We start from the raw sequence: 16,371 nt of genomic DNA, 5'->3' as shown, positions 1-16,371 counted from the left end.
CATCAGTTCAGCGGCCCGGCAACCTAACCATCGCGGCAGGAGAGATGCCTCATCTCCCCTACCGCGATGCCATCACTCCTCTACCTGAACTGCCGTGGGTCGCGGCAGTTCAGGTAGAGGAGTGGCCTGAGACACATGTGCTGGGTTGGGCCCATGTGCCTCAGGCCTCGCCCCCAGAAGGGGCCTAAGGTTCCCGGGCCTATTCTGATTGGCCCAGCATTTTAGGCCCCACCTGTGGGCGGGCCTTTGGGATGGATGAGCCAATCCGGCCTCATTCTGCCGGTGGCTGCCTGCCGGACAGGCGGATTTGGACACCCGTCTGTCTGGCCAACTGCAAAACAGGTACGGGGAAGGGGGGTGGGGGTGGGGGGGTTGTGGGGGTCGGCCGGGGGAGTCGCAGGTTGTCTGGGGGGGCGGTCGGGAGTTCTGGGGGGGTGGACTTTGGGGGGAGGGGGGTTCATCGAGGGCAGGAGGGCCTGGGATCCCTCCTGTCCGTAATTTAGTGGGGGGTGGGGGTAGAGAGTCACCTGGGCCAGGAGGGCTTGGGCTCCCTCCTGGCCCGAACGAGTCGGGGGTGCCTTGGTTGGCCGGGGCAAGAGGGCTTGGGTTCCCTCTTGCCCCGATCAAGTCGGGGGGGTCGCGGCTGCCGCAGGGCTTGGGCTCCCTCTTGCCCCGATGTTGTCGGGGGGGGGGAGGGGGTTGGTGGTTTAACATGGCAGGAGGGCTTGGGCACCTTCCTGCCTGGATCGTTGTTGGGGGGGGGGATTCTGTAACCGGTGTTGTTTTTGACAGACACCGGTTACAGAATCCAGGTTTTAGGCTCCTCCTTCGCCTAAAAGCCCTTCTATTGGACGTTTGGGGCTTAGGCGTTTTTTTGTTTCATTATGGTTAAAAAGTGTAGACGTGGTGTGGGTGTACTTTTAGACGTAGTGGAGATTGGGCGTTTAGGCAGAGGAAGGCCATAATCAAAATATGGACGTTTCTTTTGGTTATGGACACTTTCCCTGCTTCTGGGTTGAACGTTTAGGGACTTAGGCCAAAAGGGGACTTAGACGCTTTTTTTGATTATGCTCCGCTAAGTATTCTGAGCTAAAAAATACTTCCTCCTATTGGTTTTAAAAGTATTACTCTATAAATTCATCGAATGTCTCCTAGTCTGTGTATATCATGATGTAATTTATGATAATAATCAAAAATTGATCCACTTGTACCCATTCTACACCACTCAGGATTTTGTAGACTTCAATCATATCTCCCCTCAGCTGTCTCTTTCCCAAGCTGAAGAGCCCTAACCTTTTTAGTTTTTCCTCATATGAAAGGCGTTCCATCCCCTTTATCATTTTGGTTGCTCTTCTTTGAACCTTTTCTAGTGCCACTATATCTTTTTTGAGATAAGGAGACCAGAATTGAATGCAATACTCAAGGTGAGGTTGCACCATTGAGCAATTGCACTTTGACCCCCCCCCCCTCCTATTATTGACTGCTGATAAAACCCTGATGTGGACAAATCATAGCCACATTGAGCATAGTCTATAATAAAAGGACTAGAAAATGCACAGTGACCGAATTCATCACTGTTCCCATCCCCATGGATATCCGCAGGAAACCATCCCCATGTCATTCTTTAAGAAGAGAGGGAAGAATCAGAGTATGAATGGGCGCAACCACTTAACCTCAAGCTTTACAGTAAAGAATGCTGGTGTAGAAGGACTGAGGTTGAGCTAGACACTAAAGAATGACAGTCTCTAGTATCCAGAGCAGATATTGTGATGTCATAATGCCTCATTCCACCAATGTCTAAGAGCCAACCTCATCAATGATATCACAATGGCTTCATTGTCCTATACTTGTCTCACATAAGAATCAAAGTATGAATGGGCACAGCCACTGACCCTCAAACCTTGCATTAAAGAATGCTGGTGTAGAAGGACTGAGGTTGAGATAGACACTAAAGAATGACATGGGATGGTTTACCATGGTTATCTGCAGGAAAGGGAACAGTGATGAATTCTGTCACCATGTCATTCTCTAAAAAGATCTAGATCTCAACTGTTCTTGTGTGATCTCCTTCCTTTATATACTGCTTGAAGTTTAGCCTTGAAAAACTGGGTTTGTTCACCCTTGAGAAGAGAAGACTGAGAGGGGATATGATAGAGACTTTTAAAATACTAAAAGGTTTTGACAAGATAGAGCAAGAAACATCGTTGTTCACATTGTCAAATGTGACTCAGACAAGAGGACATGGGCTGAAACTGAGGGGAAACAGGCCCAAGACAAATGTCAGGAAGTTCTGTTTCACACAGCGAGTGGTGAACGCTTGGAATGCTCTCCCGGAGGAGGTTGTGACAGAGACCACCATTCTGGGATTCAAGGGCAAATTGGATGCACACCTTCTTGCGAATCACATTGAAGGATATGGGTAAACAGGGTCTCCATCAGGAAGCACCTAGCTTGGCCTCCACGTGTGCGGGTCGCCGGACTAGATGGACCTAAGGTCTGATCCGGTGAAGGCATTTCTTATGTTCTTATGTATTTTGCTGCTTATTGTAAGTTGAGGCCAAATATGCATTTTATGAAATCTTCAGCCTGCTTTAAACACATGTACCCATCTTTTTTTCCCAAGGTCCACTCTGAAACAGTCAAGGGGTATACTGTATAGTACTAACTCACTCAATGCAGTTATAGGCTTAGGATTTTCAGTTAGGACACTGTTATGCTCAAAGGGATTATACTCATTTATTTCCAATTAGAGAATGACACGGGGACAATTTTGTCCCCATCCCTGCAGGAACTCAATTTCCCGGTCCCCGTGAGTTTTGTCACTGTCCCCTGTCCTTGCCCCATTCTCTGCCTTAATTGCATAAGCCTCAAATAGTTATGATTTTAAAGTGTTTGAGGCTTGTGCAAATGAGGTCAGAGCTTGCAGGAATTGGGCAGGGACAGGAAAAGAACTTGCGGGGACAAAATTTACTATGTTATTAAATTTTTATTGTTGATATTTCAGGCTTGTTGAGAAGGTTTGTTATAAACAGAGAAGAATGTTTCCTTTAGAGGATTAGGCCTGGATGTGATTAGACTGGGGTAATGGCAATGGGTGATATGAGTGGGGAATATTCTAATTTATTTTTAGAAGCTGTTCAGTAGTTTATTTGTATCTTATTTTGAACTTCTGGATTGGAAAAGTTTGTAATCAAGTATGAATGAATGAGGTTTCTGCATTCCAACAGAACTCATCTTCCCTACTTTCTCCCTAATGAAGCAAGGAGCAGCCACTAGTTCATGTAGCAAACCAGTTGGATCCTTGAAAGCAGTCAGGTCAAAAGCAGCCGAGAATGAAGGAGGAAAACTAATAATGAAAGCAAAACATTTCCTTTGTGCCAAATTTAGAAGCAAAAAACGGCACAAATTTGGGCATCAAAAAGAATGCATGCTGACAGTGGCGTAGTAAGGGTAGAAGGCACCAGGGGCAATGGTGCCTCCTCCCTCCACCCCCATGCCCCCACTCCTTCCTGCCCAGCATTCCACACTTGCGCTCTCCCTCCCTCCCTCCCTACATACCTCTTAATTTTCACCAGAGCGAGTGGCTTCTACAAGCATGCTCCTCACGCCAACATTGTATTTCCCTCTGATGTCACTTCCTGGCCCTGTGACCCGGAAGTGATTCAGAGGGGAACCAGGCTGACATGAGCAACAGGCAGAAGTTGCTCGCACTAGCCAATAAAATATGGAGGTATGAGGTGGGGGCAGGATGGCGTGAGGATTGTGTGGTGTGGCAGTGCCCCCCACTGACTTGGCACCCGTGGTGGTCCGCACCCCCCTTACTACACCACTACACGCTGAGCACTATTATATAAACAGTGCTCCACATTGGGCACTATATATAAAAGAGTGCATAGTTCTGGGATCCGTGCCTAACTTTTAGGTGGATGGATTTACACCAACTGAACCCATTCTATAACAGTGAACATCCCTGAACTGCACCAAACCCCTTTTCCAATTTTGTGCTAAAAATTTATGTGCTCATCTTTACAGAATAGCACTTAGCAAGATGCACGCGTAAATTCAAATCGTTGCCAATTAACACTAAATTGATTGTTAACATCTAATTATTGGCACTAAAAGATTTGATTCTCAATTAAAATGCAAATGTATAATTAGGCACATGCCCAGTTTTATAGAATTCCCCTGCTACTGGGATATATTTGCATTGTATATAATCTAGAACCTGAAATGTGCAAATTTCAGTTTGTTTTTCCTTTTTTCTGAGATTTGAACTTTTTTCAGGTGGTTTTACACATTTGTTTTAATTTTTTTTTAAACTCTTTAACATGTGTTAGATCTTTGTAACAAATGCTAATTTACTTAATGCATGTTAATGACGTTGAATTAATTTTTTTTTAAGCTTAGTCCATGAAATAAATGCACATTAACGAATGCACATTCTTATCTAGCCAGCATTGTTCATTTCCATAAAACATAACTGAAAAATAAACTATCAGTTCCTGTAGCTGCTATACATATTATAAAACATTTCTGTATACTCACAGATATAGTAATATTCCCGGCCTGGCCTGAACTCAAATCCTAACGAAAAGGGTGTGAAGAGCTGAAATTTTTCAGAGAACTTCAGTGGTCCATTCGGAGAGTGAGGCCTGTTGCATTCCCACCTCTTGAAGCCTTTGGAAGTGTGATCACAGGAGCTGTAGCCATCGAAGTTCACCATATAAAGGACATAGCGCTCAGTTCTATCTTCAGGTACTGAATCTTCGTAATGAGGACAGAACACATCTAAGTAGTCATTGATACATACATCAATGTGGTAGTCACCCCTCATGAACCTGTGATTAAAACAAGAAAAGAACAGGATATAGTTACCTTACCAATTCCACAACTGAAAAGTAGTATACATATCCCTGACTAGATTTAAAGAAGAAATTATGATTTTTATGGGTTTTTGAACTGTAAATTATTTTGATTTATTATTTATTTTAGTATTTATACACCATTTAAAGCCTAAATGGTTTACATTCAGGTACTCAAGTATTTATCCCTATCTGCGCCAGTGGGCCCACAATTTGACTAATATACCTGGGGCAATGGAGTGTTAATTGACTTGCCCAGGGACACAAGGAGCAGTGTTAGGCTTAAACCTGCAACCTGAGGCCTAACCACTAGGCCTAATCTGCAGCCCTAACCACTAGGCCACTCCTTCTAGGATACAGGCAGTATATAAACATTAGAAAAAATTGTAAAAAAAATTAAGAGTGTGGCACAGTGATTAAAGCTACAGCCTCAGCACCCTGAAGTTGTGGTTCAAACCCATGCTGCTCCTTGTGACCCTGGGAAGTCACTTAATCCTCCACTGTCCCAGGTACATTAGATAGATTGTGACCCCCACCAGGGCAGCTAGGGAAAATTCTTGAAGCGCCTGTAAGTAAACCACTTTGAATGTAGTTAGGTAACTACAAAAAGGCAGTATACAAGTCCCTATCCCTTATCCTTTAATCTGAACAGAAACCAAAATAAAAGCAAGGGATTACTATCTCCTCATGGAGATACCATATTACTCCAAAGGATAATCATTTTTTGTTGTCATGTGATATAAATTCAGTTCCGTTTTATTAAACCTGGAATCAATTAGGCATAAAAATAATTTACTCTCGTAAATGTTTGCTCAGATTTAAGCAACCGACAGGTGCTTTGGCAATCAAAGGCAACACAAACCAGCGAAGAGGGGGGATCACTGCCTTGAGTGAAAGGAGAGCTGGGAAACTGAATTACCAAGTAAGCCTTAATCACGAGTGACTAGGAGTCATGAAACTAATTACTTCTGGAACAAAGTATATTTTTGTGCTATTGAGCAAAGAATGAAATACACAGGTGTTGGTTAGCAGACTTCCCAATACATACAGCTATTCCCCCACCAAAAATAAAATCTACAGTGGAACCTTGGTTTACGAGATCGGAGAGAGTGAGACTAGAAGGCCTTGAGCATGCGCAGATGCTCAAGGCCCAGCAAAAGGAAGACAGCAGATCTTCGGGCACTGGCACCGGCATGTCCTCTGCGTTGGTGCCGGTGCCATATGGGGCTAAGCCAACATGTTTGGGTGGGTGGGTGCGTGGGGGATGCCAAATCACGGCAGGGGGGGCAACGTGAGCGGGGGGGATGCCGGATCGCGGGGGGACGGGACGCCGGATTGCGGGAGAGGTGCTAATAAATCGAGTCAAGCTCGGTCTCCGAGGTGCCGATTTTGTGAATGTTTTGCTCGTCTTGCAAAACACTCGCAAACCGGTGCGCTTGTAAACTGAGGTTTGACTGTATTTGTATTTCTTAGCGGCAGCTTTTCAGCATTCCCTAACCATTCTTCCCTATCCCCATCCCAAGATCAGATCTTTTTCCTTCCAAATAAAGCTAGCTAACTCACTTTGCCCTGCATTCAAGAAGTTTTGAAAATCTTTCCGTCTGATATTTTCACAAGCTAGGGGAGGGTCTAGAAGATGGTTCTTTCTACTCATTTTGGACTTTCAGCTCAGTTAGACCCATGACTTCATTCACAGACTTAAAGATCTCAATATGTATACTTTGGAGGAAAGGCAGAAGAGGGTAGATATGATAAAAATGTTTAAGTACCTACATGCATACATGAGCATGAGACGAGTCTCTTTCAATTGAAAGGAAACTCTGGAATGAGTAGGTGTAAGATAATGGTGAAAGGGAAGCAACTTCAGAAAGTAATTTTTCATAGAATGAGAGTTAAATGCTTGGAATGGTCTTCTGGTGGAGATGATAGAGACAAAAAAGTATATCTAAATTCAAGAAAGCTTGAGGCTAATACGCTAGATCTCTAAGGGAGAGGAGAGGGCATGGTTAGGCAGACTACATAGGCCATTTGGTATTTATCTGCCTTCATTTTTCTGTTTCTATGGAAATATTGATGCCCCTGTATAAGACTGTGGTGAGACCTCACATAGAATACTGTGTCCAGTTCTGGAGATTGCACCTTAAAAAAGATATCAAAGGATTTTGCCCCACATACCCTTTCACAACGCACAGCCCCTTATTCTTGTGGCAGTCCTGGATTGGTTGTATCCTATCAAAGCTCCTTCTGGAGCCCCAGAATTAGGGGTTCTAAATCCAGCCACTAGGAATTAACAGTGAATGATGACTGTGGATCTGTCTCACAGTATCCCTAGTGGAACCAGGAAGAAGAAGACCTGACCCAGAAATCAAACCCAGACTCTGCATGGCAGTGCTGGCCAAAAGTGTATTAAATTGTAGTTAGACTTTGGACAAAGCAATAAACAAGTAACACCCCTCTACTAGTTACCTCCCTGTAAAATTCACTCAATGCTATTTTTGTTACATATCCCTGGTTTGGGAGGGAAGAGAAGGAACAAGTGTAAAATGATGCATTATGGGAAAAGTAAACTCAACTATAGATACAACATAAAGGGTTCTGACTAACTTGGAGTCATTGTGGAAATACAGTTGCTAACCCCATCCCCCCCCCCCCCCCAAAAAAAAAGCAAATAAGATGTTAGGATAGAGAACAAAACTGAGATTGTCATTATAAATGTCTCTATATAGGTCCCTGGTACGACCACACCTTTGGTACTACGACCACACTTTCTCCTGTTGCGATGCTCCTGGTGCAGCGAATCTGCAGGAGAGTGAGTGCCAGGCTGTATCGCCAGATGAAGCGTCAGACTGTATTGCCGGAGCCTAAACCCGCTGGGCAAGGACTTGCATGCTTTGGAAAAGTTACGGGAAGCGGCCAATGCAAAAATTGACTTGCAGTTGTGGTCTCCCCCATATCAGAAAAGATGGAGTGAAACAAGAAAAGGTTCAGAGTATGGCAAAAAAAAAAAAGGGGATGGAATACTTTCCCTATCAAGAAAGGTGAAACAGGATAGGGCTGTTCATCTTGGAATAAAGGCAACAGAGAGGATATGATAGAATGAGTCAATATTTAAAATTTGTAGTTAGCATTTTTTTTCTAAGAGCAGCCAAAGCATTTAAAAATATTATCAGTCCAAATTTTCCGAATAATGGTTCATTGTCATTATCCAGATAACTATAAAGATAACTTGACAATATATTTTCTATCCTAAGTTAAACAGATAATGTTACACTCCATCCTTGTATATCTAGATGTTAAGGCGGTCTATAATAATTCCCAATGGTAGTATCCAGCTAGTGCTGCTGAAAACCATAGGATGGCCCTGGAAAGCTGGTGCTGCTCTCGAGATAAGTGATTTTTTTTTTTATATCGAAATAAGATCATGAGTGGGGTGGAATAGTCAAATAAGAAACAGTTGTTTAACTTGTCAAAATGACACAAAACCAATACTCCATGAAACTAATTACCAGCAGGTTGAAAACAAATTGTAGAAAGCCCTTCCCCCCCCCCCCACCATGCTGTACATAATTAAGCATAGAATCTTTTGCTAGAGAATGTGTTCGAGGTGACTAACACAGCAGGATTCAAAAGAGGTTTGGACAAGATCCTGAAGGAAAAGTCCAAAATGATTACAGTAGCTAGGTGGACTTCGGAGAGCCATTATACATCAATGGAATTGAGCTCAGCTGTATTTTTTGGGATGAACACTGAGCTAGAGCTACCAAATTTGTGGAAAAAAAAAAAAAAGAGGACACATGACCCCGCCCACCCACAGCCCTGCCCATACTCTACTCACAACCTCATTCATACTCTGTACCCTTTTAATGCTTCTCTCGCTCTCTTCCTCCCTTCCTCCAACCATCCTCCCCATGGGTGCTTCTCTCTCTCTCTCTCTCCTTCTACCCCCAATCCTCCTCTCCCTGCAGGTGCCCCTCTCTCTCCTTCCAACTTCCTCTTCTGTTTCTGTTCTTCCCCTCCCATCCAGCACTACCTACTCCATGCTTTTTTTCTCCCTCTCTCCATCCATGCTGTTTCTCCAGCCCCCTCCCTCTGATACTGCTTCCCCTCACAACCTTTGTAGCTCCAGATTCCCCGCCCCCACCTCCTCCCCGGACCCAGCCACTGAAGTTGAATCTTCAGGTATTCTGTAACAGCAACAAGGTAAGCTTGCTATGCCACCGGCCTTCCCTGGAAGCTGCCTCTCTGCAGCAATTGCCTGTTCCTGTATAGGTGGGACTTGCAGAGAGGCAGCTTCTGGGGCAGGCCAATGGCAGCAGGCTTACCTTGTTGCTGTTGCTAGCAGCCTAAAGGTTCAATTATATTGGCAGGGCCCAAGGAGGAGGTAGGTGGGAGAGTCAGAAGAGCTGACCAAACTCGGACAGTATCCCCCATTAAAAAAAAAAAAAAACGGCCAGGCACCCGGAAAGTCCTCAAAAAAGAGGACATGTCCGGGTTTTCCAGGACATTTGGTAATCCTACACTGACTTGAACCAGTCACTAACTGAAGCAGGATGTGTTTTTTCTTATACTTTTTGTGTTAGCAATTGGTGGTTGTGTTCCAGTGAGTTCAAGGACATCTGAAGGTGGCGAGTGAAGAAGCAGAAGCATGTTCTGTCTCACTTCTATGCTCCACAAAAGGAACCAATATCTGGTTCTGAATTTCTGTCACAGAGGAACAAGAGACCTCAGCAGAGAAATCTACCAGGCTGTTTCTGACTTTTGCCATTGGTCTAAAGCTGTATTTCCAAACCTTGAAATCATGAGACTAGCATGTGGCTCAAATCTGCTAAGAGCTTCACAGTGAAGAGAAGTGCTTTAGGGTCTTCTGCTGCAGCTGCACAAGGGAAACAGGCATTCAGTTGCCATAGACACAGATAAAGAAACTGATGGGGGGAGATGCGTGGTGTCCCCAGCACATAACCTGTAGCAAGATAGAATGGTCAGATGAATTTCCACTTAGCACAGATTCAATATTGCTGTCTATGTTGACCATGATCCGCAGTCACCTAGCACTTATTTTTGAAAACCTATTATGAAAAATCTATCTCTCTGATGTAACTCATTATATGGCCTTTTATTGGACACCTTAGAAAAGAGAGAGAGCATAGGAGGCAGAGGGAATAAAAGAGAGGCTTGATATGAGGAACTGAGAAAGAAGGCCACTAGGAATGGAGGGGGCGGAAATAACAGCGAGCGACTGGATGAGGAGATGGTAGGAGGAATGAGAAGCGAGAGGAAGTGAATGTAAAATCTGACAGCTGGGAGCAACCGGGAACTGAAATCTGCTCTGAGGCAGGTGCAAATGTGTGAATGTACTCTATAAAGGCAATTCTATAACTGGCCATGAGTGGTCCACAGAAAAGCTACACTTAGGGCTCCTTTTTTCAATGTGCGCTACGGGGGTTAGAGCGTCGGATATTTCATCACGCATTATTCATGCCAGGGTTTTCTTGGTCTATACACCAGTGCCTAAGTCCATGTTAGACACCTACACGCAAAACACACCTATGATCTGCCCCTAATGCCAATCACCAAATTGATTTTAATTTAAGCCAATTATAAAGTGCTAATTGCTTGTTATCAGCGCAGATTAAGCTTTTTAAATAAATTAGACGCCTAGATTGGCTAGGTGGTGGAGACAAAGACTGTTTCCAAATTCAAACAAGCGCGTGACAGGCACGTGGGATCTCTTAGGGAAAGGAGGAGATAGTGGATGCTGTGGATGGACAGACTAGATGGGACATTTGGGACTCCCTTTACAAAGGTGCGCTAGCGTTTTTAGCGCACACACCGGATTAGCGCATGCTAGATGAAAAATTACCACCTGCTTAAAAGGAGGCGGTAGTGGCTAGCGCGCGCTATTCCTCGTGTTAAGGCCCCTACGCACCTTTGTAAAAGGAGTCCTTGGTCTTTATTTGCCGTCATATTTCTATGTTTCTAACCTTAAACGTCTTTTATAGAATCAGGGCAAGACTGTGCGGCACTGAGGCACCTAAATGGAGGTGCCATGATATAGAACTTCCCCTTAAAGTATGTATTCAGTGGAGGAGCGAGGATGAGAGGTGTCCAGGGCGGTGGAGCGTCTTCACCCCCCTTCCCCCGCTGCACACACGCCCCCTCCCCTTCATTTCCCCCGTATGCCACGAGCAACAACAACAACTTCACTGTGCCCATCAAAAGGTTAATCCTGCTCTTGTATTAATCCTGCACAAATGTTACTTTTCTCATATTGAATATACTGATTTTCAAAAGATCACTAAGCAGTTTACATAATTAGAGTCAACCGTGCATAAACACATTATATTATAATATAACTCAATAAGAAACAATATAAAACAAACCCCCTAAACAAATGTACAGTAAAACCTTGGATTGCAAGTAACTTGGTTTGCAAGTGTTTTGCAAGACAAGCAAAATTCTCTACACTTACGCTGACGATATCCTGATCCTCCTCGAGACCGACGCAAACCTCACCAATCTCGCAGCAAACATCTCTTCATGCATAACCAAACTTCAATCCTGGGCTCTTGCTGTACAAATGAAACTAAATGAATCCAAAACCAAACTACTCTGGCTTGGCCCCAAACTTGATCATTTACCCACCTCCATCCCACTGCCCACAGGCACCTCTCTACAACTAGAGTTCTCTAGCAAAGTTCTGGGCATCACCATAGATTCCTCGCTATCCTTCAACGACCACCTCAACTCCCTGATAAAAACATGCTTTCACAGCCTTCACATGCTGAGGAAAGTGAGGTCCTGCTTCCACCAAAAACACTTTGCCGTGCTCGTACAGTCCATCATCCTCTCCAGATTGGACTATTGCAATTCCATCTACCTTAGCTTAACAAAGAAAAGCCTCCATAGACTCCAACTAATCCAGAACACCGCGGCCAAACTTATCTTCTCAAAAAACAAATTTGACCATGCCTCTCCACTCCTGTCCAAGCTGCACTGGCTTCCTGTCATCTCCAGGGTCCATTTTAAATGTGCCTGCTTAACCTTCAAGATGCTCCACGGCATCCTTCCACCTCTTATTCCTCTATCCTGGAATTCCTCAAATCCACTCTCCACCAGATCCACGCAAAAATTAAAACTATCCTTCCCCTCCTCAAAGGGTATCTCCCTCGTCAGTAAACTCGGGTCCTCCCTCCACTTCAGAATCGCTCAGCTCTGGAACAGTCTCCCTTCCCCTCTCCGCAACTTGAGCCCCCTTCTACCATTCCGTAAGCTTCTGAAGACTTGGCTCTTCTCCAAAACGTAACCCGTCCCCTCCCCATTATTATCACACTTAACCTCTCTCTTACTTACTTTTATAAACCCACTGGAGTTCCGCTGCTTCCTAAACATGTAAACCGTGTCGAGCTCCACCAGTTGGAGATGATGCGGTATATAAACCCAAGATTTAGATTAGATTAGATTAGATTAAATTTTAACTTGATATACAAGCAATGTCTTGCAATGCAAGTACATACAGTATACACGCATCATATCATCATACCTGAGCTGATGGTGGTTCTCTCTCTGACACTGCAGGAGTGTAGTGGCTGTTCTAAACAAGTGAGGCTTTACAATACAAGTACGTATAGTATTCTGTATTAATGTTTTTGGGTTGTGGAACGAATCGTCTGAGTTTCCATTATTTCCTATGTGAAATTCACTTTGATATATGAGTGCTTTGGATTACAAGCATGTTTCTGGAATGAATTATGCTCGCAAACCAAAGTTTTATTATATTTATTTACAAATACTTGCCCAGTGCAACAGAAATAATAACTTCCCCTTTTTACAAAACCGTGTAAGGTTTTTAGTGCCTGCCAGTGCGCTGAATGTTCCGCACTGCTCTGACAGTCAGAGTTCCTATGAGCGTTGGAGCAGTGGAGAGTATTCTGCGCACTGGCCATCGCTAAAAACCTCTAACGTGGTTTTGTAAAAAGGGGTGGGGTAAATGTTTCATCAATACAGTTTACAAAATTACATATCTAAAACCACACAATAAAAACTAAACTACAGTAAAAATCAATTTTTTTAAAACCACAAAACCCTACTCACTGCATTCTCTCATGGAAAATCCCTTCCTGATCTAGATCTCTCACAGATCTCCCAACCTACTACCTGTCATTAATCTATCCCATCTTCCGGAAATGCCAGTTCTAACACTATTTTGAAATTTTATCATAATCTAATTTAACCCTTCAGATGTCAACAAGTACCCACAAACATTTCCTGTTCTATCAGAATCTCTAGTAATCCTCCTCGACTGAAACATGATCATCATCTTGGTGTATACTATCATAGCATATTTGTCAAAGACTAGGGGGCACCTGATGGAAATTGCACAGAAATACTTTTAAAACCAATAGGAGGAAAAAATTTTTCACTCAGAGAATAGTTAAGCTCTGGAACGCGTTGCCAGAGGATGTGGTTAGAGCTGATAGCGTAGCTGGTTTTAAGAAAGGTTTGGACAAGTTCCTGGAGGAAAAGTCCATCGTCTGTTATTGAGAAAGACATGGGGGAAGTCACTGCTTGCCCTGTATTGGTAGCATGGAATATTGCTACACCTTGATGGACCATTGGTTTGACCCAGTAAGGCTATTCTTATATTCTTACCTCAGCCCACCCTCCTGTAATGCCCCAAAAACCAGAATCTGACTCTTATTTTCACAAACATATCCAGACCATGCAACAACCACAGACCCAGCATGCACCTCCTAGCCTTTACTAGCACAATCCTGGCTACAGCATTTTGGATCAACTGAATCGTTTTAGTCAAACTACCTGGTTAATACATTAGAAAACTCTAAATGGGAAGTGACTAAAGCCAATGTTACCCCCAAAATCAATGCATTTAGGCCCTCTTTTACAAAGGCGCGCTAAGCGTTTTAGCGTGCGCTAAATCAACACGTGTGCTAACCTCTAACATGCCCATAGGATAACATGCACGCGTTAGCATTTAGCGTGTGTTTAGCATGCGCTAAAAAACTTAGCGTACCTTTGTAAAAGAGAGGGTTAATGTTAGATGAAGTTTCAATCCTGTAATTAATCTCGTTACAAATAGGCTATCTGTCTGAACCATCTTTGGCACGAGATTCTCCAACCCAAATGCACTGAAAAGCTCCACCCCCAAATTCTAACTTTTTCTTGACATCAACATGTGACCTCATCTAGTATAAGTGGTGGGTCATAGCCCAGTGAACCCAATATTTTCACCTTCATTACCTCAGATTTATCCACATTAGGTGTCACATGACTATTCTGCAACTGGGACATGTCCTGAAAGCATTCCGAATTGCCCCAGTTCCCTCCCACCCCTCAATCTGATCATCATCTGAATAAATGTGACTCTTAATTTCTTTCTTTTTTTTTTTATAATTCTTTATTGATTTTTAAACAAGAAAAGTGTTATATAAATAAAAGAACAGTATATTATTGCATTCAATCATAACACTAATATCTATATAGATAACAGAACTATCATTCAATAATTATATTATTTTGCATATAGTAATAACATAAGAACCAAGTAAATAATATAATATGAAACCAAGTTACCTAAAATATCATTATCAATATTTCCTCCCAACCCCCCAACCCCCCACCCTCCCTGCATGTGTAAAGATAAATAATTTCAAATACATTTATAACCCCCTTCTAAATTAGTTGCACATAAACAGTGAGAAGATGGGGAACCCTGAGACACACATATTGACATTCTTCTCAGGGCTGAAATTATTGAATTCACTCCCACCAGAAAGGAACTAGTTTCCAAAATCACATCTTTAACACTCAGAAACTCATTAAAAAAAAAAAGAAAAGAAAAATGCCCAAAATGTGATCTAAAAGGGCTATTTTCAAAACCTATTTTTTTAGATGGATATCCATGCTGTTCATCCATAGTTCATCTAAATTGCAAGGGTATGTGTTAGAGGCGTGGTGTGGGTGGGACTAGGGCAGGTTTATGACTTGGATGTTTTTCTGCCATAATCGAACATTTTAGAATACGTCCAGGGCACAATATGGATGTTTGGGGGTAGACCTGTTTTAACAATTGATAAGGGATAAAAAGGTGCCCTAACTGACCAGAAGATCAATAGAAGGATGTAAGCATGACCCCACCTCCACCCCAAAAGGTATAAATCAGGGATCTCAAAGTCCCTCCTTGAGGGCCGCAATCCAGTCGGGTTTTCAGGATTTCCCCAATGAATGTGCATTGAAAGCAGTGCATGCACATAGATCTCATGCATATTCATTGGGGAAATCCTGAAAACCCGACTGGATTGCGGCCCTCAATGAGGGACTTTGAGACCCCTGATATAAATGAAACAGTACATATCTGCCTGCATGCCAGCTTCAGATGTTCTGGGCAGTCCTAGTGGAGCAGCAAGCAGGTCTCTGGTCACCTGGTGGTCAGTGCAGTGGACTGCAAATAAGGGGACCCAGGCCCATATCCCACTCTAACTAGTACACTTTTGGTAAAAAGTGTGAGCCCCCCCAAAACCTACCCAAAATCTACTGTACCAGCAGATAGGTGACATCTGCAGGCATAAGAGCTACTAGTGTGGTATACAGTTGGATACAATAGGTATTTGTTGGGTTTTGGAGGACTCACCATACAATATAAGGGAGTTATGGTGAGGTGTGTTATCTGGGACCTTTTATGTACAGTTTACGGCAGTGCCCCCTGAGGTGCCCCATTGCCCTACTGGGATATCTGTGTGGCCAGTCTACTAAAAATGCCGGCCCTTCCTACATCCCAGTGGCTTGTTTTGTTTGATTATCTTTAAGAAAAGTTTTCTTTGAAAACATTTCAAAAAGACAGGTACACATCTGAAAAAAATGGCCATTTTTGGAAAAAAAACAAAAAACAAACACAGATGTTTTGCAGTTTTGAAAATGGTCATGTTCGCTAGTGAATTTTTGTAGGTCTTCTACAAAATGTCCAAACTCAAATTTAGACATCATATAAAAAATGGCCCTCCCAATGTTTTACATTGCACATTCATCAAACTGTGGCCACCCTCCCTCATATGATATATAAATGTCTGATCTACTAGTATTTTGGGAATCAGTTTGGAAAAACAATACTGCGATTTGAGTGTAAATGAGACTCTCTCTTAAGATGGTGAGACGGAAATCACTATACAGCAATTCTGAGCTGACTAAATCAGATTTTTTGCTAAATTTCTGTTAGTTGCTCTAAGGATAATCAAATAACTGGAAGAATAATGCTATTTTTAGATGTTTATTTATACTGGAATATGACTGTGATAAGACAATATGACAATGCAAGTGCTGAAATCTCTTATTTGCTTGACTGTTAGCAAGTGATATGGTTGCATTTATCTATAGTTAAAATAATAAAGATACTTGTACAAAAATAAATAAATAAATAAATAAGCACACTGTCTATCAAATCTTTATCTGTTGTTTGTTTTGATTTTGTATTAATTCCACGTTTCCCCTGTTATTT

The 16,371-nt window shown here is 42.8% G+C and overlaps 1 protein-coding gene across 2 annotated transcripts in view; it reads right to left on the bottom strand.

The window, feature by feature from the left end:
* Positions 1-16,371, bottom strand: part of EFNA5 (ephrin A5) — a 627,805-nt gene that overhangs the window by 153,126 nt on the left and 458,308 nt on the right. For both annotated transcript variants that reach the window (XM_033929151.1, XM_033929152.1), the window contains exon 2: positions 4,546-4,838. In XM_033929151.1, the coding sequence (XP_033785042.1) occupies positions 4,546-4,838 (293 nt within the window). The remainder of the gene's footprint in view (positions 1-4,545; positions 4,839-16,371) is intronic.

Source organism: Geotrypetes seraphini, chromosome 1 (assembly GCF_902459505.1).
Source record: "Geotrypetes seraphini chromosome 1, aGeoSer1.1, whole genome shotgun sequence".
NCBI classification, from domain to species: Eukaryota; Metazoa; Chordata; class Amphibia; order Gymnophiona; family Dermophiidae; genus Geotrypetes; species Geotrypetes seraphini.
This window is presented reverse-complemented; position numbering and strand designations above follow the sequence as displayed.